The 21419-nt window shown below is 42.3% G+C and overlaps 1 protein-coding gene across 2 annotated transcripts in view; it reads right to left on the bottom strand.

The window, feature by feature from the left end:
- The window catches only part of CLCN2 (chloride voltage-gated channel 2), a 521510-nt gene that overhangs the window by 102465 nt on the left and 397626 nt on the right, over positions 1–21419 (bottom strand). For both annotated transcript variants that reach the window (XM_077487744.1, XM_077487745.1), the window contains exons 14-15: positions 20349–20459; positions 20060–20273 (exon numbers count right to left, since the gene is read on the bottom strand). In XM_077487744.1, the coding sequence (XP_077343870.1) occupies positions 20060–20273; positions 20349–20459 (325 nt within the window). The remainder of the gene's footprint in view (positions 1–20059; positions 20274–20348; positions 20460–21419) is intronic.

Here is a 21419-nt window from a genome sequence, read left to right as displayed (position 1 = left end):
AAGAGCATTTTAAACACCCCATATTGCTATTGCCATCTGGCAAGAATTATGGTGGGTTCCATAATGCCAACAACTTTCTCAAGGACATGTCTGTTGCTCTTTTCTCATCGATGGCTCCCCATCTAGTTGTGAGTCTGAGCATTCCGCTAGTTCTTTCAAGAGTTACACATATCTCCTGTAAACGGTCTGAAAATCTGATTGACCACAGAGAATTTCAACCCCAGTTGCTTTGAAGGAATACACACAGAGGAGGTAATAAGTAAAAACAAGGCATGGCTTTGGCCCTGGTGAAAGTCTGATTATTGGGTTACTGGCTTACAAGTGAAGCTCATTTGTTGATACAAAAAGATACAATTCATAAAAGTAGTGTACGTTGGGGGGGGGGGGGGGGGGGGAGGGTACTTCAATAAAGCAATGGATGACATTTTTCTAGTGGTATGATTGCTTATGGGCTGTGCCTAAATAATGAAAACTGTGTGCCAGTTTCAGCACCAGTACCAACACGTGTGCAAGATTCATGTGGTTCTCACTATTGCCACTTTAAAACTCTGTTGCTGGGAAATATTGAAAAACCAAGTTAATATGCAAGCACACTGGCTGTAATTATAGCAGTATTAAACTTAAAAGCAAAAATGTTATATAATCTGACAGCTTCCTGCACAAGTCTTGTGACTGCTAAGTTGCTGTTTGTCACCAGGTAACAGATGACTCGTACCTGGCCCCATTCAGCTGCTGGCTGAGATAGTTCCCGGCTAAAAGCAGAAAGTAAACAATGGGGCAGTATACTGGCTAACATTACCCAAATATGACAGGACCATATTTGTAAAAGTAATCGATTGCTAGGATGCTGTTGGCTGCACAGCTGACAGTGTCCAAACTAGTAAGGGGCTGAGCATGCAATATAGAAACCCAAGGCGCAGTGCTGCCAAAGAACCCAAGAGCAACAAAAGACAGGAGAGACGAAAAAAGCTGGCTGCAGCAGCAGATGGAGGGGGGGGGGGGGTGCAATGCCTGGTACACATGGCCCGAATATCAGCCAATTCAAGAAAAACTGCCCAACACTCGCCATTCGGCCCATGTGTACAGCAGCCTGTCCGTCTGCCGATAAACAGCCGATCATTAGCTGCGAGCGCTGACCAGTCCCCTGACCAGTCCCCCTGTCAGAACACAGTAGCTCAGCAGGGAGATCACTGTACTAAAATTGCATCGTTAGTATAGCAACCTCCTCAGTTTGTGTACCAGACATCAGAGTAGATACATTGGAGAAATTCAAAAACTGTACATGGTAGGGCAATTTGCAGTTACCTTATCCACATTACTGAAATCAAAGCTTGGACTGGGAACTCTATTCTGTCTGGCTGTAAGGTTTTCCTACCGAATGTGAAAGCAGAGACCTGTGTACTACTGCAGTAAGAGGCCCACAGAGTGAATGTGGAGCCGACAATTTTTGCAGATTGCTCCTTTCTGAAACTTTATGAAGAATATTGATTTTTTTTTTAGCGTGTATGTGATAACACCTCTAACATGCATTTGGACTGCAAGTAGCCATGTATATTGCCATACGGAAATGTTTATATTGGGGTTTTGTCTGTGAAGTATGTATGTGTGTATTCAAGCGTTTTAACTCTTGCCCAGAGTTGGACTGTTTCCAGTAACGAGGGATATTGAGAGGTAATGTGCAGTGTGATCACCACTGAATTATTGCTCTTTAAAGTGTTTAATCGTTTAACCACTTAAAGACCGAGCGCCTCTTTCCGAGATTTGTTGTTTAAAAGTTAAAAACATTTTTTTTGCTAGAAAATTACTTCGAACTCCCAAACATTAAAAAAAAAAATTCTAACACCCTAGAGAATAAAATGGCGATCGTTACAATCTTTGTCACACCGTATTTGCGCTGCAGTCTTACAAGTGCACTTTTTTTTGGAAAAAATACACTTTTATTGAATAAAAAAATAAGACAACAGTTAGCCAATTTTTTTTTATATTGATAATGTTACACTGAGTAAATTGATGTTATGCTTCAAAATTGCGCCTGCTTGTGGAATGGCGACAAACATTTGCCCTTAAAAATCTCCATAGGCGACGTCGAAAAAATTGTACAGGTTGCATGTTTTAAGTTACAGAGGAGGTCTAGGCCTAGAATTATTACTCTCGCTCTACCGATCATGGCGATACTTCACATGTATGGTTTGAACACCATTTTCATATACGGTTATTCTGCATGTATGCGTTCGCTTCTGCACACAAGCTCATCGGGATGGGGAGCGTTTACATTTTTTTATTTTACTATTATTTATTTTACCTTTTATTTTACACCGTTTTAAAAAAAAATTTAAATTGTGTCACTTTTATTCCTATTACAAGGAATATAAACATCCACTGTAATAGAAAAAAAAAAGCACGACAGGACCTCTTAAATATGAGATCTGGGGTCAAAAAGACCTCAGATTTCATATTTACACTAAAATGCAATAAAATAAAAAAGGTTTTGACGTCACTTCCATCCTGCAAGGATATGGAGATGGGCCAGCTTCCCCTCACTCATCTCCATGTTAGGCCACAGGAAAGATCTGATCGCCTCCTCCGCTGCAGACGGCTCTGGTAAGCGGCGGAGGGCACCGGATCGCGGCGGGAGGGGGTGGCCCCTCTCCTGCCACTGATAAAAGTGATCTTGCGGTGAATTCACCGCAGAGACCACTTTTATCTCAAACCGGAGCTCTCACTGAAGAAGTGGATAGCGGGGTTATGGCATCTAGCTGTTTGCCATAACAACGATATCCTCCTTCAAAATACCGACGTATAACTACGGTGGGTGGTCCGGAAGTGGTTAAATCTACCGAATTCTGGCACATCTTTGCATCAAATTAATGTTTGCCTTTGACAAGAACATTCATTTGTCACACGCATCACCAACTAGGGTACAGACATAAGACATACTTAAGAGTGACTGTGCCCCATTTTCTGAATTTCAGAGATTGAGACTTTACTGGAATTTGTGCAGTGTGAATACTTCTGTGTAGGCTCAAATTGGTGACACAACATTATAGGTCTTGGTTGATGGTTAATATTTTGAGGGATAATAAAAAAAATACACTTGGTGTCACTTGAATGGGCAAGTGTTTACTAGCACTTTAAAATGGTCTTCTCGGAGAATGTAGAGGACACTATCATGCAAGAAACAATACATTAATATAAAACTTTTACTACACAATAATTATTATGAAATTAAATACAAAGTAGAGCCTAGGAAAGAGAGCTCTCTAAGTTCCAGTTAGCCAGACCTTGATAATGCTGGTTTAATTGACCCAAACCTGAGCCATTTTATAAACAATGTGTCATCTGATAAACAAAAGAGATAAAGTATGTCATGTTGGAAAAGATAAAAGAATACGTGAAAGATCTCCTCCTACTGGCAATACAAAGCATTGCACGCCTACTCAACTGCAATATAATACCTTTTTCATTATAATACATTTAGCTTTTTTCCTATAATGTATTTTTTATTAACGAAAGACAGAAATTTTGACTTACCTGTAAATTCCATATCTTGGAGTACAGTACAGGACACAGGTTGAGTATTAATAAACCCTGGGTTATGAGCTTGTACCTTTTAGGTGATTAAACACTGGTAAAGCTTTTGGGATGTCTCCCCCAAACAATTAATGAGGAGGATGGGCAACAACTAGACAGAGCTAGGTCAACAGGCCCAGCAACAACAATAAACACACAAACTTCAGAGCTGCAAGAACCTTTCATTGGGAAGATGCATTCACAGAGGTTTGGATGTCAACTTTTAAACAGTATGAACAGAGGACCAGGTGTTGGCCTTACAAAGGTGGCCTACAGAGGCCTGCTGCTGGAATTCCCTTGAAACACTCACTAACCTAGTGAAGTGGGCATGAAAAAAGCGCAGGAAGATATTTGTGGGTTAGAGTGTAAGCTTTAATGATCAGTTGTCTTATCCATTGAGCAATAGATGCAGGAAGTCCCTTTGCGAGTTCTTGAGGATGGAGAGTCCTTCCCCCTGATAAAAGCAGTTTCTTTGAGGTAGACTATGATAGCTTTGACTACATCCAGGCAATAAAGAGCAATTTCCTATGGATGCTTTGGAGAAGGGCATGACGATGGAAGGTCTAAGTCTACATTGAGGTGGAAGACTGATACCACCTTAGGTTGAAAGGATGGTCTTGGGTGGAAGAATGAGAAATTGCTCCTTACAAGAGAGCCATCAAATCAAAGAAACATCTGACAGATGTGATAGCAACCAAAAAGTCTACTTTGCAGGAGAAGTCATCTAAGGGGATAGCCCTAATGAGTTCAAAAGCTGGTATCTGCAGCACAGAGGGAACCTAGTTGGGGGGGTCTGATACACCTTGAATAAAAGTTCTGACAATACACAGTGACATCAGAGCTTATTAAAAAAAAGAATGCCGTTTATCTCATAGAATGAGCAGCAATACCTGAGGGGGCATTTCTCCCTTAGCTTTGTAGGCCTCCGAGACTGCCCATTTAAGCCACCTGCCCAGAGTGCTTTTGGAAGCTTTTCCCCCTTCATGTGAACCTGAAAATATCATGAAGAAAGCATTTGATTTTCTAAACTCTTTGGTGACTGTTAAAACGTGTAGCAGGCATCTCCTCACATCCAGTGTGTGGAAAATTTATTCTCCTGGATTGGCAGGAGCTGAGGAAAAAGTGGATAGGACTATTTCCTGTGAACGGTGAAAAATTGAAAAAAACCTTAGGTGGAAAGGCTGGATCTGTTTGAAGGATTACTCGGTTCAAAAAAAAAACTTTTAGAAAGGGTTCTTTGACTGCCAGGACCTGAAGCTTGCTGACTCTTCTTGCCAACGTGATGGCTACCAGAAAAATAGTTTTAAGAACTACGTTTTTTAAGGATTCTTCCTGTGGGGTTGAAACGGAGTTCCCGTGAGACCCTGTAAAACCGAAAAATCCCAACTGGTAAAAACTTTAAGGGCTACCGGCCTATTCCGTGCAAGTGCTCTAAAAAAAATCTTGAAATGAAGAAGACCTCTCTGGATAGAGTCTTCTCGAAAAAAACTGATAGAGCCACCACCTGGGTTTTCAGGGTACTGGCTGCCAGCCCCGTCTCCATTCCGTCATGGAGAAATTCTAAGACTTACACAAAATATTTGACCTGGAGGCCTTTAGACATGCACCAGGAATTTAACTTCTTCCAAACCTTCAGGTATATGGCCAGCATTACCTCCTTCCTGGAGAGTAGGGTCTTTACTAATTTATCAGACAGTCCCTTGGCTTTTAGGAAGTCTTCGTCAGAAACCAAGCAGTTAGACGTAACTGGTCTGCTTCCGGATGGTTCACGGATCCCTGTGCTAGCAGTTCCTTTCTGGGCGGCAACTTCCATGGAGGTTTTGCCATCAGGTTAAGAATGTCGCGAACCAGGGTCTCTTTGGCCAGAAGGGAGTGCCCAGGATCAGCTTGGTATTTTCCTCCATGAATTTCCTTAGGACCAGCAGCATCAGGGGGAAGGGGGGGGGAAAGCGTAGCACAGCTGGTAATGCCATGGATGGGCTCCCTCTAGTTCTTCTTCGACACCAGGAATCATTCATAAACCCCCACCCACCTATAGCGGAGCAGTTCAGGGAAGGAAAGAAATAGGTAGAAATGATTCCCAATCTTCACAACAGAGGGTACGTCACTACAGTCTCTACACTCCCCACACTCTGAACAATTTCACTAGAGGTAGGGGTAACCATCAGGGAAAAAAGGGGGGAAGGGGCCAGTCTAAGGGTAATCCCCATAATTCTGGGACCTATCCCAATCGTAACTACAATAATTAATTGTACTATTCCTCCCCAGTGAGATATGGAGGACGTTCCTACCCCTATTACACGGATTCTCAGTATTACAATGCACCTCCGATTTTCACCCATAATAGGTTTTCCCCACTTAGGAACACACGTGCCTTTGAACTCACGGGAAACAATCATGGACCATCCCCGTATATGTATAATCAACGTAATCCAGGCACTTATGGGAACCAGGGTTTGCACAAGGACCCGCTCGCAAAAAAGCGAGGTCTGGACCCAAGCGAGGGTGCAGAGGAGGGAGGAGAATACAGAGGAGGAAAAAGAAGAAGGGTCTAACAAATCAAGGTAGGGAGGACTCCACTGCCGCCATTGTTTTTAGAAGCGCTTGAAATCACTACTTAAAATGTAAGTGTATTACTTTTAATAAACTTCATCAGCTATATGGAATTACACTATGTGGCCCTTTTTCTATTTCTCCTATCCATTGATTGCAAATTGATATTAACCACCTCTGCATGGAGACGGACTGTCCATAAGTTTCAGGACACGATTTCTACAGGTCACATCCCAGCTGTCAGTTGACACTAAAAAGCTTTGTTGACTCACAGAACGTATGTTCTTTTGAGTCTGAACCATCTGGTAAGCCTTCATCTTTATCGGTGGTGGTACTGTTACACGGGTGGTCGCAAGCTCGGTCTTTGTCTTTTGGTGGTCTAAAGATCTACAAGGCTCTTACTATCACTGAGGACTTTATTACACTTTCTATGGACTTTTCACTAGTTTTTGATTAATATTTTTCACTCCTTTATATTGCATCATTTATATGCAACGTTTGGTGCAACGTATTACTTTTTTCTCACTTGTTAAATAGGTGTGATTCACAGTTTGTCACAAAATTTGTTATTACTTACCTATATCATTTACCTATGATTTATGGCATTAGTTTGGCTAGGTCAGTAATTTAATTTAGCGCTACACTTTATGCACCTTCTGCCCAGGTAAGTAACTGACTGGCTAGCTCCAGGATTCCTCTGCTCCTTGTCCCTCCTTGTTTCAATACATAAGCTACTGCAGTTGTATTGTCAAAGAGAACCTGTACATGTTGTGCCTTTACTGCTTGTTGAAGGGCTAGGAGACCAAGAAAAATGGCCTTCAGTTCCTGCAAATTTGAGGATTTTCGGGCTTCTGCTTTGGACTAGGCCCCCTAAGTGGTTTGGCCTTCCAGGTGGGCTCCACAACCCCAAGAACTTATGTCTGTTAGATGCTTGTCTAGGGGAATAACCCAGGAGAGACCTCTTGCCAGGTTGGTTGAATTGCTCCACCACCACAGCGCCCGTTTTACGTTTGAGTTGAGCCTGTTCTGTTTCTTTAATGACTCCTGGTGCGACCATTTTTGTAAGATATTCATCTGGAGAGGTCTGGAATGTAGTCTGGCCCACTGTATGGCTGGGATCAACACCGTGAGAAGTCCTAAAATTGCCATGGCTGATCGGACTGAAGCAGAGATTGGTTTGAATCTATCTCACTGCAGATTGAATCTTTTCAATCTCCTCTTGTGGCAGAAAAACATTTTGAAGCACGGATTTATCGTATAGCCCAGGACCTTCATCTCCTGCAATGGTTCTAGATTAGATTTTTTTTAGATTCAGGAGCCACCCTAAGTTCTTGAGATGAGCCTGAGACACCTGAAGATTTGCCAAGACCTGTTCTTCGGAGTCTGCAAAAAAACAACAGGTCGTCCAGATAAGTGATGACCGAAATCCCGCTTAGCTTCAGCTGTTCCAGGGCTTCCGCCATTATCTTTGTAAAGATCTTGGGGAGGATGAAAGTCCCAACGGCAGAGCTCTGAATTGGAGATGCCAAACTGAAGTCCCCAGGTTGAGAGCCAGACAGAGAAAGCTCTGCAAAGCCTGAGCTATCGGGACGTATAGAGAGGCTTCCCTTACATCTAGGGATGCCATTAAACAGTCTGGAGTCAGTAATTTTGTTATTGAATAGATCGCATCCATCTGGAAATGTTTATAACGGATCGATCTGTTCAGGATTCTTAAGTTCAGAATCAACCGATACTTTCACCAAAAAGATGTGGGAATAGAAACCCTGGCCTTCCTGATGCTTTAGGGCCCTGATAATCACTTCCTGTTGAATCATCCTGCAGCAGGTTCATCATTGCAGAAGCTTTTTCTTGGTCCTTTGGAAGAGCTGTGATATAAAATCTGCTCAGGGGTCTCTGAGACTGTATCCCTGGAAGATGAAGTTTTTTCACGTACAGGCTTGTATTTGTTTTGTCCCACTGTAGGTGAAAGGCAGACAATCTTCCCCCCACTGGGAGAGGATTGTCATTTTTTCTTTCTTAGGGGGCTGGTCTGAGGGGGATCTGAAAAGAACTCCATCTCTTCCTTTACCCCTTTGGGAGACCCAGCGGTTCTTCTGGTATTAATTTTTGTGGGGTTGTTAAACAGCACAAAAAAATTCATCTTGATAGGTTGTTTATTTGTGTAAGGGAAAGCTTTTTTCTTGTCAGCTGTCCTGTCCATGACCGTTTTAAGTCCCAGACCTAAAAGATCACCCGAAAAAGGTAGGCCGAATAATTTATCTTGGAAGCTGTGTCACCAGACCAAGTTTTTAGCCAGACAGCACGTCTGGCTGAGTTCACCAGGGCCGACGACCTTTCTGACATCTTTACTGATTGGGCCGATGCATCAGCTTGAGGCCAGTCAAAAAGAGATTGGCTTTTTAGATTGAATATCAAAGTGGAAAATGATCGTTTTGTAACTTCTACCTTTTTCAAAACAACTGATTGTAATTCGTATATCCCCCTAGACAGCTGCCACTATGAACCTTGGTTGAGGGCGGTACCACAGGGACAGTTTACACGTTTAAGAAGGAACTGTACTGAAGTGGAGACCTTTGAGGAACAGTCAGCTGTTCTTGCAAAAAGGTTTTTGGAGAAGGGATACAGTAGGGACTTTCTGTCTAAGGCACTTCAGAGCGCCCGGGAAAAGGATAGGGTGGAGCTCTTGGGTGACAGAAAATTGGAGGATAGAGAGACACAAAATACAGTTCCATTTATTACCACCTTTTCGGTGCAACATCGTAGTATTAAGCACCTAATACAAAAGCATTGGAATCTACTAATGAGTGACCCAATTCTTGGTACTATCCTACCGGGTAAACCACAGATAGTGCTTAACTGGTTGCTGACCGCCGGCAGTCAAATGACGGCCAGGCGGCGCACCTATTGTGGCGGGAGGTCGTCATATGACGGGCTCCCGTTTAAACAGGGAATGCGCGCGATCGTGCGCACGCATCCCTGTTTCTTCGGTGGCGGCGTGTCACGGCGATACCGCTCGCCACCCAAAGGGGTGAACAGCCATTGGTTATGGCTGTTTACCATGTGATCGGCCGTGATGAAGTCACGGCGGATCACAGATGGTCACACCCCGACTGTGCACGGCGCATGCGCGCGATCGCTGGTAAACAGCCATTGGCCAGCTGTTTACCCACATGATCGGCTGTGATCCTTTCACAGCCGATCACTAAAATGTAAACAAACCGCGGTAACGAGATGTTCCTGGGTTCTCCTCCTCACACACCGATTGGTGTGTGAGGAGGAGATTGCGGTAACATCTCGTTACCGACTAGTGTACACCAATCACACTGATTGCCCCCCCAATAAAGAGGACCCGTCACCACCCCTCATAGTACCTGTCAATCACAGTCCATCAGAGTACCTGTCACAGCCCATCAGAGTACCCGAATACCTGTCACCAGGCCATCAGAGTACTCGAGTACCTGTCACCAGGCCATCAGAGTACCCGAGTACCTGTCACCAGGCCATCAGAGTACCCGAGTACCTGTCACCAGGCCATCAGAGTATCCGAGTACCTATCTCCAGCCCATCAGAATACTCGAGTACCTGTCACGGCCCATCAGAGTACCCGAGTACCTGTCCCGGTCCATCAGAGTACCCGGGTACCTGTCACAGCACATCTGAGTACCTGTCCCAGTCCATCTGCGTACCCGTCACAGTTCATCAGAGTACCCGTCACAGTTCATCAGAGTACCCGTCACAGTTCATCAGAGTACCCGTCACAGTTCATCAGAGTACCCGTCACAGTTCATCAGAGTACCCGTCACAGTTCATCTGAGTACCCGTCACAGTTCATCTGAGTACCCGTCACAGTTCATCTGAGTACCTGTCACAGTTCATCTGAGTACCTGTCACAGTTCATCTGAGTACCTGTCACAGTTCATCTGAGTACCTGTCACAGTCCATTTGAGTACCTGTCACCGCCCTTCAGAGTACTCAAATACCAGTCACCAAGCCATCAGAGTACCCGAGTACCTGTCACCAGACCATCAGAGTACCCGAGTACCTGTCACCAGGCCATCCGAGTACCCGAGTACCTATCTCCAGCCCATCACAGTACCCGAGTACCTATTTGCAGCCCATGTCTCATAGAATATACGTTGGGGTGTTTGCTTTCCAAAAATGGGGTCATTTTGTGGGTAATTTCACTGTCCTGGTGGTCCAGGACCTTCAAAAGTGTGATAGGTAGGAATGAAATGAGATGCGTCATTTATTATCCTAGAACGCCTGAACGTACTACTTCAACGTTCGGCCAGGCTGTGTAAAAGTCCTACACACGTGGTATCGCCATACTCGGGGGGGGGGGGGGGGGGGAGTAGCAGAATGTGTTTTGGGTTGTAATTTTTGCTATATACATGCTATGTGTTAGAAATATCTTAGAAATTGACAATTTTGTGTAAAAAAAAAAAAAATGCGTTTTAATTTTTTTCCACATATTCCAAAAACTTCTGGAAAAAAATTAACCGTTCAAAAGACTCATTATGCCTCACAGATTATACGTTTATGGAAATTCCATTGTCCTGGTACTCCAGGGCCTTCAAAAGTGTAATAGGTACAACATCAATGTTGGTGCTCTGTATGTGGCCAGGCTGTGTAAGTCTCACACATGTGGTATCGCCATACTCGGGAAGAGTAGCAGAATGTATTTTGGGGTGTAATTTGTTGTATGCATATGCTGTGTGTGAGAAATAACCTGATAATATCAATCTATATCAATCTAAGGTCACGGGTGATTGAAGGTGACTATTAATAACTAGTCATCTTTCTCTTATTTGAGATAGTGTACGATTAATGATCAATAAATAGGAAGGAGTATATGTTTTGAGCGTGATCCAATCAATTAAAGTGCGTAAGGTAGAAATGTTGTTTTGATCCATCCTTTTAGTGGGTATATTATGGTTTTCCAGTTTAGTTTTGGTTTCACTCTCATACTTCAAGGGATTTTATTATGTATATGCTAATTATGCATGCATTTGGGTAATGTGTCGTTTGATTTTAGAGGGTTGGGATACTGTTATTGACTCCTTTTATGGTTGATTTAGTTCTATTTTAATTTACCTCTGTTCATTTATTCTGGGCTGCCCCCTGTGGGATGTGACCAGGGGTATATTTGTATGTTGATTGGGTGCATTGGGGAGGTGCATCTGTGGATGAGAACGGGGCCTGGTTAAGATGACAGTGCACGTAGTTCCGCGCGGGGGACCGGAAGTCAATGGGGTGCGCCGCATACCTTTGGTCCGTTACAGTGTAGCTAATAAAATGGAAGCTGTCAAGGACCGGATGGAATAGACCGGAGCTTTGGATGATGTGCTGGCCCTCCAAGGCACTATTGCTGACAGCGGAAGTGTCGTGGACCGGATATGACGAATCGGAAGTAGGGCAAAGGGCGTTGCGTTCCATCGGACCCCACCAGGTGATTGAACATTTCCTGTATTAGATGGGAATGAGGCTTGGTCAATACGGAAGTTTACATTGGCTAACTATCCGGATTGGATAGAGGAGTGAACGGGGGGAAGTCACTAGTGAAGGGAAGGTCCTATGTTTTTGTTCACTAATGAAAACGAGGCCTGGTTTTGGCGGGAATAACTGCACGCCCAGAGCGAGGCTTGGAGGGGTAGTGGCATTATAAAAGGAGGCGATATGGCGTGCCGCTCGTGCCCCTGGATGATGCAATTTTGTTGTGAAAGGCGTAGGGCTGAGCGACACGCTAACGTCACCTCGTGTTCGGTGTCCAGGCAGGAGGGGTTTGTCCGTGTGCGTCCGGCTGGTGCAACGGACTTAAGGCTCTGAAGTTCCATTTTTATTGTGTTATTTTATATCTTTAAGTTTTTTAAATAAAGGGTTTTACACTATTGGAGCTTTATCTCTCTTTCATGGTGCATATCTTGAGCCTTCCAAATATATGAGAGGTATCCCATGAAAATGTATCCAGTCATCTACATATGAAAACGGTGGTGCAAGGTGAACAATAAGGATTCCTTTGGAGTGGGAGACGATTACACACCTATAGGGTCATTATGACCCTCTGTAGTGGGGGGTCATGAATTTCTGGTAAGATGTGAATTCAGACATATGGTGGTGGATTGAACACTCGTTTATGGAGGATCTCATTTGTATTTAACCACTTCAGCTCCGGACCAATAAACACCTTAAGGACCAGAGGTCTTTTTGCAATTTCGCACTGCGCTGCTTTAACTGGTAATTGCGCGGTCATGCAATATTGCACCCAAACGAAATTTGCGTCCTTTTCTTCCCACAAATAGAGCTTTCTTTTGATGGTATTTGATTGCCTCTGCGATTTTTTTTTTTTTGCGATATAAATGGAAAAAGAGCGAAAATTTTGAAAAAAAAAAGATATTTTCTTCTTTTTGTTATAAGAAAAATCGAATAAACTAAATTTTAGTCATACATTGAGGGCAAAATTTATTCAGCCACATGTCTTTAGTAAAAAAAATGTCAATAAGCGTATATTTTTTGGTTTGCGCAAAAGTTATAGCGTCTACAAACTAGAGTACATTTTCTGGAATTTACACAGCTTTTAATTTATGACTGCCGATCTCATTTCTTGAGGTGCTAAAATGGCAGGGCAGTACAAATCCCCCCCAAATGACCCCATTTTGGAAAGTAGACACCCCAAGGAAATTGCTGATGGGTATGTTGAGCCCATTGAATATTTATTTTTTTTGTCCTAAGGGATTGAATAATGACAAAAAAAAAATATTTTTTTTACAAAAAGTTGTCACTAAATGATATATTGCTCACACATGCCATGGTTATATGTGGAATTGCACCCCAAAATATATTCCGCTACTTCTCCCGAGTATGGGGATACCACATGTGTGGGACTTTTTGGGAGTCTAGTCGTGCACGGCACCCCGAAAACCAATCACCACCTTCAGGATTTCTAAGGGTGCAAATTTTTGATTTAACTCCTCACTACCTATCACAGTTTCGAAGGCCATAAAATGCCAAAATAGCACAAAACCCCCCAAAATGACCCCATTTTGGAAAGTAGACACCCCAAGCTATTTACTGAGAGGCATGTTGAGTCAATGGAATATTTTATATTTTGCCACAAGTTGCGGGAATATTACAAACTTTTTTTTTTTGCACCAAGTTGTCACTAAATGATATATTGCTCACACATGCTATGGGCATATGTGAAATGACACCCCAAAATACATTCTGCTGCTTCTCCTGAGTACGGGGATACCACATGTGTGGGACTTTTTGGGAGTCTAGTCGCGCACGGCACCCCGAAAACCAATCACCACCTTCAGGATTTCTAAGGGTGCAAATTTTTGATTTAACTCCTCACTACCTATCACAGTTTCGAAGGCCATAAAATGCCAAAATAGCACAAAACCCCCCCAAATGACCCCATTTTGGAAAGTAGACACCCCAAGCTATTTACTGAGAGGCATGTTGAGTCCATGGAATATTTTATATTTTGCCAAAAGTTGCGGGAATATTACAAACTTTTTTTTTTTTTTGCACAAAGTTGTCACTAAATGATATATTGCTCACACATGCTATGGGCAGAAGTCAAATTACACCCCAAAATAAATTCTGCTGCTTCTCCCGAGTACGGGGATACCACATGTGGGGGACTTTTTGGGAGCCTAGCCACGTACGGGACCCCGAAAACCAAGCACTGCCTTCCGAATTATATATAAAAAACAAACTAACCAGAGTCACCCGTAACACTTATACGGTGATCAGTGGTGAAAGGGTTAACTAGGGGCAATCAGGGGGTTCAAATTTTTATTAGGTAGTATATGGGGGGTCCCTGGCGCTATATAAAAACCTGACGGGGAACCTAAATAACTAACTGGCTAACCAGCGTCACCAGTGACACTTATACTGTGATCGCTGGTGAAAGGGGGTGAAAGGGTTAACTAGCAGCAATCAGGGGGTTAAAACCATTATTGGGTAGTATATCGGGGTACCTAGCGCTATAAAAACCTGGCGGTGAACCTAAAAAAATAACTAGCTACCTAGCGACACTAGCGACACTGATGCAGCGTTCAGAAAAATGATCGCTTAGTGACACTGGCAAAAGGGGGTGAAAGGGTTAACTAGCGGAAATCAGGGGGTTAAAACCATTATTGGGTAGTATATCGGGGTACCTAGCGCTATAAAAACCTGGCGGTGAACCTAAAAAAATAACTAGCTACCTAGCGACTGTAGCGACACTAATGCAGCGATCAGAAAAACGATCGCTTAGTGACACTGGCAAAAGGGGGTGAAAGGGTTAACTAGCGGCAATCAGGGGGTTAAAACCATTATTGGGTAGTATATCGGGGTACCTAGCGATATAAAAACCTGGCGGTGAACCTAAAAAAATAACTAGCTACCTAGCGACACATGCAGCGATCAGAAAAATGATCGCTTAGTGACACTGGCAAAAGGGGGTGAAAGGGTTAACTCTAGGGGCAATCAGGGGGTTAAATCTTTATTGGGGGGTGATAGGGGGCTACCCTGGACCTAACACTAACTGTCCTGACAGTTTTTACTGTCACAACTGACACTGAATGCATTGATCAGTAAAGAAATGATCAATGCAATCAGTGACACTGTGACTGGGGGGGGGATCGGGGGGCGATCGGGGGGGGGGATCGGGGGGGGGTTTGTGTGCCTGTGTGTACCTACATGTCAGTGTAGTGTTGGTGCACACTTACTATTAGTCTTCTCCTCGTAGTCCGGTCAAAAAGACCGCCCCGAGGAGAATGACATCACTTCCTCCTTCCTGTGTAAACAATACACAGGGGAGGAAGCTTCTCATTGGCCAGGAGCGATCCAGAGGGGGTGGCCGAAAACCAACGGCCATCCCCTCATCACGGAGCGCTCCTGGACCGAATCGGACCGCCGTAAACAGCGGGAGGGGGTCCGATCGGACCCCCCACCCGCTGGAAGGCAATCACGTAAATCTACGTGATTGTGCCTGCCTGTGCCATTGTGCTGACGTACAATGGCAATACGGCGGTCCTGAAGTGGTTAATCTATTACAGCTGGACTTTTTCTCAGTTCACCAATTTGTATGGTTATAGAGATTCTCTGTGTTCACGGGGTGTTTTTTTTAGATTTGATCAACTGATTTACACCATTTATATTATTGGTCACCAAGGTTGTGGTCTGCCCACCTAAGGGTAGGGCAGTAAGTATATATTACACTATTGGCTTTTATATTTTGGTATACACAGTTCCCCCATTAGTTGGGATTGCATTTATTTGCTACATTTTCTTTGCACAGTAGGCTTTATTGCTCTAATTTATAGTGCACTCAGCGCAGCTTATTACTTTTCTTTTTTGTTTATTTCTGTAATTATGTGATACAGTTAAGCCGCAGCTGAACTAACTTGTTATATTTTTTCATTCACCTTAGCGCAGTTTGTTTCTTCTTTTTTTCCCCAGACGTGTAGGTCAGTTTTACATCCGTCAATGGATGTATGAAAAACGGACATACGGCCGTGTCAAAGGGGCCTTAGGGGTGTACTCACTTTTGTTGCCAGCAGTTCAGACATTAATGGTTGTGCGTTGAGTTATTTTGAGGGATAGCAAACTTACACTGTTATACAAGCTGTACACTTACTACTTTACATTGTAGCAAAGTGTAATTTCTTCAGTGCTGCCACATTAAAAGATATAATAAAATATTTACAAAAATGTGAGGGGTGTATTCACTTTCGTGAGACACTGTATAATATATATATATATATATATATATATATATATATATATACACACATACACACACACATATATACACATATATACAAATACACACACACACACACACACACACACACACACACACACATATATATATATATATATATATATATACAAATACGTACACACACACACTAGATATTTATATACATGCTTGAATATATAAATTTGTGATGTCTGTTTGAGGGTATTAGTAGCAGCTGCTGTCAGCTTTTTGGAAAATTGTAGAGAATAAGAAGAGTTAAACACATTTGCGTTTTTGGAACCAAATCGAGGTGTCAAGGAAGCACAGGGTACTGTAAGGGAAGCACAATCTGAGATTCACTTTGAATAAAGCCAAACAAGTTAAAAACTTGACCTTTCAGAGTCCTCTGGGATTTAAGTGCCTTTCAGACCAGGCAAAGAATGATTTCTAAGTATGAGCGCAGAACTTTCAAGAAGTTGCTTTTCTAGCTTTAACCAAAGTAGGAAAAACAGATTCAAAGACCCGTATCTCCCTTAAAACCTGGTCTTCAGTAATGCTGTTAAAGCCAGTGACTGATAAGCAGGATTGGCGGGAAGAGGCCAGGGGATGTCACCCATTAGTCTAAGTATGTCTGTTGTATATCTCTTGTTCTATTTTGTGCAGCAGGTGAGGTAGAAATTCACACTGGAGGAAAGGTATTGATCAGTCTTAACTAAGACCAAGGTGTCCAAGGCCAGTGCTGGATGATCATTGGTCCTGGCCACAAACAATTGTAACTTGCTGAAGATTCTGGAGACCAGGCTATCCATGTCCAGGGTCCTCCATCTCAGATATATGGGGCTCAAAGGTCTATTAACCTTCAAGCAGTGATGGCTGAGGTCATTTGCTTTCCAGATGTCCACTCCTGGGATGTGGATAGCAGAAATTACTGGACACTGCCCACCCAGATATGATTTGGCTTGCTTCCTTGAAGGCTGCCTGGACTCCTGGTGCCCCCCTGGTGGCTGATGTAGGTCACAGCCATAGCCATCCTTGCAGGGGCAGGGGGGTCCAGTGTTCTAGTAAAGCTATCCTCCTTGCTCTGAGCTCTAAGATGTCGATTAGGAGCTTGGCTACCACTGATGAACATGTTTCCTGATCTACCAGTCCAAACAGATATATTTTCTAACGCAATCTCAAATGCGCTGAAAAAGTTCAAATGATCTTATAACAGTAAACAGTGTCCATATATAACATTGGGAAGAATAGAGAGAAGCAAAGTCACGCAGAGTGTCCCACAACTTCCCGAAAGTGAGAATATGCTTTCCTTCTGTTATAAACCATCACCATTCACACCATGTGCAGTATCCCACAGGTGGCCGCTTACCAGAGGGTCTATGCAATCAGGCACATAATAAGGATGTCTCACTGGTTTATATCAGCACTCCACTCTTGTAATACACCCAATGGTCTCATTAGCGTCAGAAGCATGTAAGGGTAAACACAAGGCTTCCAATAGTGTTATATCTTTTATTAAAACACAAGCCCATAACCCACAAACAGGATGCCTTCTGAAGACGGAATGACGAAACGCGCCAGTGCGTGGCCACACAACGTAGTTCAGGAACACAGAGTATGTCTCCCGGGAATCTAACCAATCAGAATACTGGTTCGCATAACAAACTTGGCTGGCGGTGAGAGGACAGATCGCTGTGTTCTATATTAGTGTGATATGATGTTTTAATATGTTTTAAATGTAAGCGCATGTAGTTTGTGGGTTATGGGCTTGTGTTTTAATAAAAGATATAACTCTATTGGAAGCCTTGTGATTACCCTTACATGCTTCTGACGCTAATGAGACCATTAGGAGTATTACAAGAGTGGAGTGCTGATATAAAGCAGTGAGACATCCTTATGTGCCTTTCGGGAAGTTGTGGGACACTCTGCGCGACTTTGCTTCTCTCTATTCTTCCCGATGTTATATATGGACACTGTTTACTATTATAAGATCATTTAAACTTTTTCAGCGCATTTGAGATTGCTGTATGCGTTAGAAAATATATCTGTTTGGACTGGTAGCCCATGGTGATATATGTAGCAGTAACAGCCCTAATTGTTACTGTGATGTTTTATTATTTTTTGAAGTGTGTTTTTTTTATATATACATTTTTCTCTTTGTGCGATTATATGCGTTTATTATGCAATTTGATGTATGATGATACACAATTGATAATCTTTTTTGCAAATATTTAGCACCGTTATTGTTTGGTCTACTAATCAGACAGTGGTGTTTTGTTGAATTTTATATATTTTTTTTTAAGATAACAGCAGCTGTAGGGATAAGATTTACAAAATCCATTTAGCGCTGGGTTCAGGGATACTTTGGTGTTTCTGAAATTGTGTTTGAATGTTTCCTGATCTGTGAGGGAATACTCCTGACCAGCCTGATAGACTAGCATCTGTCATGATCATTTTCCAGTGATAAAGGAGGAAAGATTTCCCCTCAAAGTCAATAACTCACCTTGCATATTCCATGTGAAATTTTGGAATTTACAGAATTGAGGTCCAGGATAAGATGAGCCCCACCATTAGGTTTTGGTACAATGAACAGGTTTAAATCAAGTCTACTATGAACTTGTCTTGTAGGAATACTAGCCCAAGACTCCCTGGAACAGCAGGTGATTGAGTACATTTTGCTAATCTGTATGTCCCTTGCCGGATTTTAGTTGAATTGAGAGACGAAAGCAATGAGGGGGTAGAGATTGAACTCTATTTTGTACTCCTTTAAAACCCCCAATTGAACTCTCAGGTCTGTGACCCAGACAGAAGCAAACTATAGCAGAAGTATGCCCCAGCTTAGGAGTGAGGGAACCCCTTAATTGGAGGGCTTTAGGGAAGACTTGTTCGGCTTTATAGCTAAAGCCTTACGGTAAAGGGCAGGGCTGAACTTGGGTTTTAAAACCTAGGTAGATCATTGAGGTGCTTAGTGTTTTGAAGAGGTAGCGGAGATTGAGTAAGGGGATTTTTGAATATTCCACTCCGGAAAAAGCTCTTCTGTGACATCTTTGATGAATTTGTCAAGTGCCTAACTAGACATCTTCCTTCAAAAAGGCATTAATGTAAAGCATTTTTTGTGTGAAGCTACAAAAGTTCAAGATGGAATGTGTCCATTTTATGGTGTCCTCTTTTCATCAGGGGGATTTCCTTCAAGGACATGTATTCCTATCTGGAAAGTTTGGTAACCAGTGTGCAGTCAGCTAAGAGCCAGAGAAGTGTTCGGATTGTTTACAGGATTATATACGAACATTCAAGGTGACTTTTAAACATTTGTAGAACAGGGATATATTGTTCCACATTTACTTTCTTAACAGTGGCAACTTTAAATCAAAATTATTATACCAGTCTCAATAAAAGGATTATGATTTTGAAATGTCAAAAAGGTAGATTTGGAGAGCAGCTACATGGTGTGCAAGTGATGGTTTCACTGGTAAAGTGCAAATTTTCTTTGAGTTTATTTTTGCAGTTGGAGGGGTCATGTATTTATATTAGGAAAATGTAAAAGCCATGCAAGGATGTGAATTGTCAGTCAACAATTCTAATAAATATTTTAAAGGGAAATCCAGATTCATGATTTCCAATTCGGATTCAATCATTCATTACAAATATGTACTCTGCATATTGGAGGCAGGAAAACTGCTCTTAGGATCTGGTACACACAAATGAACTTTTTTTCTCATTATTAGATTATTGTGAAAAAAACGCATTAAGGTAAAATTAAAACACATGTTAGGAAATTATAATTTCTTTGGTTTTTGAGCACAAGCTCCCTAATGGCAAATCCAGATTACATATTTTACACTTCCACTATTTGCAATAACGGTTCTGATTTTCTTTCCTTTTGTAAGTGATATTTAGTTAGCCACAGCCTAATATGTAACTTTAGAAAACCGTGTCTATTATATTTTATAGAGGATTCAGGTGAAAACACAAAAACTATAAACTGTAAATTAGGAATGAAAAATGAGGAGGGCACAGTCATCCACATCTGGAGCCCAACAGGAAATTCTAGGAAGCCAGATAAAATATTCCTACACTAAACTCAGGAATTCCTTATAAAACATAGAATCAGTTGATGTTTTAACTCAGACTCTGGGTTATGCCCAGCCTTCATATAAACAAAGACAGTAGTCCAATAATAATTTATCATAAGGTGATACTTACTCTTGGTGACCAAAACCCAGTTCTGGAAGATAAGGTAATTTTTTTATGCGGATAATGCTGTCATAAAGGGATGGCTGCAGACTCTGTGCTACAGCATTTGCTAGAATGACTGCAATCATCACTGGTAGGATGTGAGAAATCTGCCCCGTCAGCTCAAAGACAATGACTGCTGTAGACACAGTATGTGTGACCGCTCCAGACAGTGCTGCGGCACCTGATGAATAAAAAGTATCATGAAGATGGCTGCAAAGTAAAGAAACAAGTAATGATGAAGAAAATAGGGACCTACCAACAACTGCGTAACCACCTGGCACAATCCGATATGTACTACCATCACTGTGAATACCATCTGGGAACCAAGCAGCCATGCTCTCGCCAACCAACCTGCCAAATGCAGCACCTGCAGTAGGCAGAGAGATTATACTGTTGTCATTTAAAAAGTATTTATGTATATTGTTTCAGGTATTTGCTTTAAGTTCATTGACTGTGTTGTAAGACTGGGGAACTATTTTCTATACCCCTTGGTCAAACTTAGATACTTTGCACAGCCTTCTGCAAAAACAAACAGGTGCAGCCCAATGCAAACAGGACTCACATGGCCCTAGAGATGATATGGTACAGCAGATCAAAAACAATGCAGCGTTAACCGATCCTCATCACATAAGCATAATTTACAGTATGAAACAATGAGTATGTCACATTCTAAAAGGAGGTTGCATGTGCTACTGAGTAATGTTGATGCAGTAAAAAAAAAAAAAAAAAAGACACTAATAAAAAAGGGATGTGTTGTTCACAACACAGCAGAAAGCATATGCTAATCATTGAGGCTTGGTTGCACAATGTGTCTACATTAACTTTAATCCAAAGGAGAAGATACGCTTGGATACCTGATAACAGCCAACTAGATATGTATTATCAAGCGGGAAAACACATTTGGTTCACTCACAAAGATGTTAATAGGAGGCAAAAACAAAAGTGCTGGTATATTTTTACAATTTCCCCCCAAAAAACATAGAAGTACAACAAAGTGGTTGTACACCTCTAAAATTAAAAATGAACAAAGCATATCCTCAGTGTGTACTTGCCTCAGCTCATGACACTTGGCATGATGGAGAGAGCAGGCAGGATCCACTCTGCATGAAACACTGCTAAAGCTGCCCATACATGGATTAAAATCCAGCTGGTTCAATGGGGACTGGGCAAATTTTGATCCATGTTTGGCCAGTGCAGTTCAGTCCATCTACCAAATCGACTTCTGTTCAACCACCCTGTTGGATAAAAGCAGTTCAATCCTTGTATTATTGGCAGTAGGAGGAGTCTCCCCGCTGTCAGAATACAAAAAGCACAGTGGAGATTCAGT

This window comes from Lithobates pipiens, unplaced genomic scaffold (assembly GCF_037356315.1).
Source record: "Lithobates pipiens isolate NorthernLeopardFrog02 unplaced genomic scaffold, aLitPip1_a1.2 Scaffold_18, whole genome shotgun sequence".
NCBI classification, from domain to species: Eukaryota; Metazoa; Chordata; class Amphibia; order Anura; family Ranidae; genus Lithobates; species Lithobates pipiens.
The sequence above is the reverse complement of the archived record's forward strand: the minus strand, read 5'-3'. Positions and strand labels throughout refer to the sequence as shown.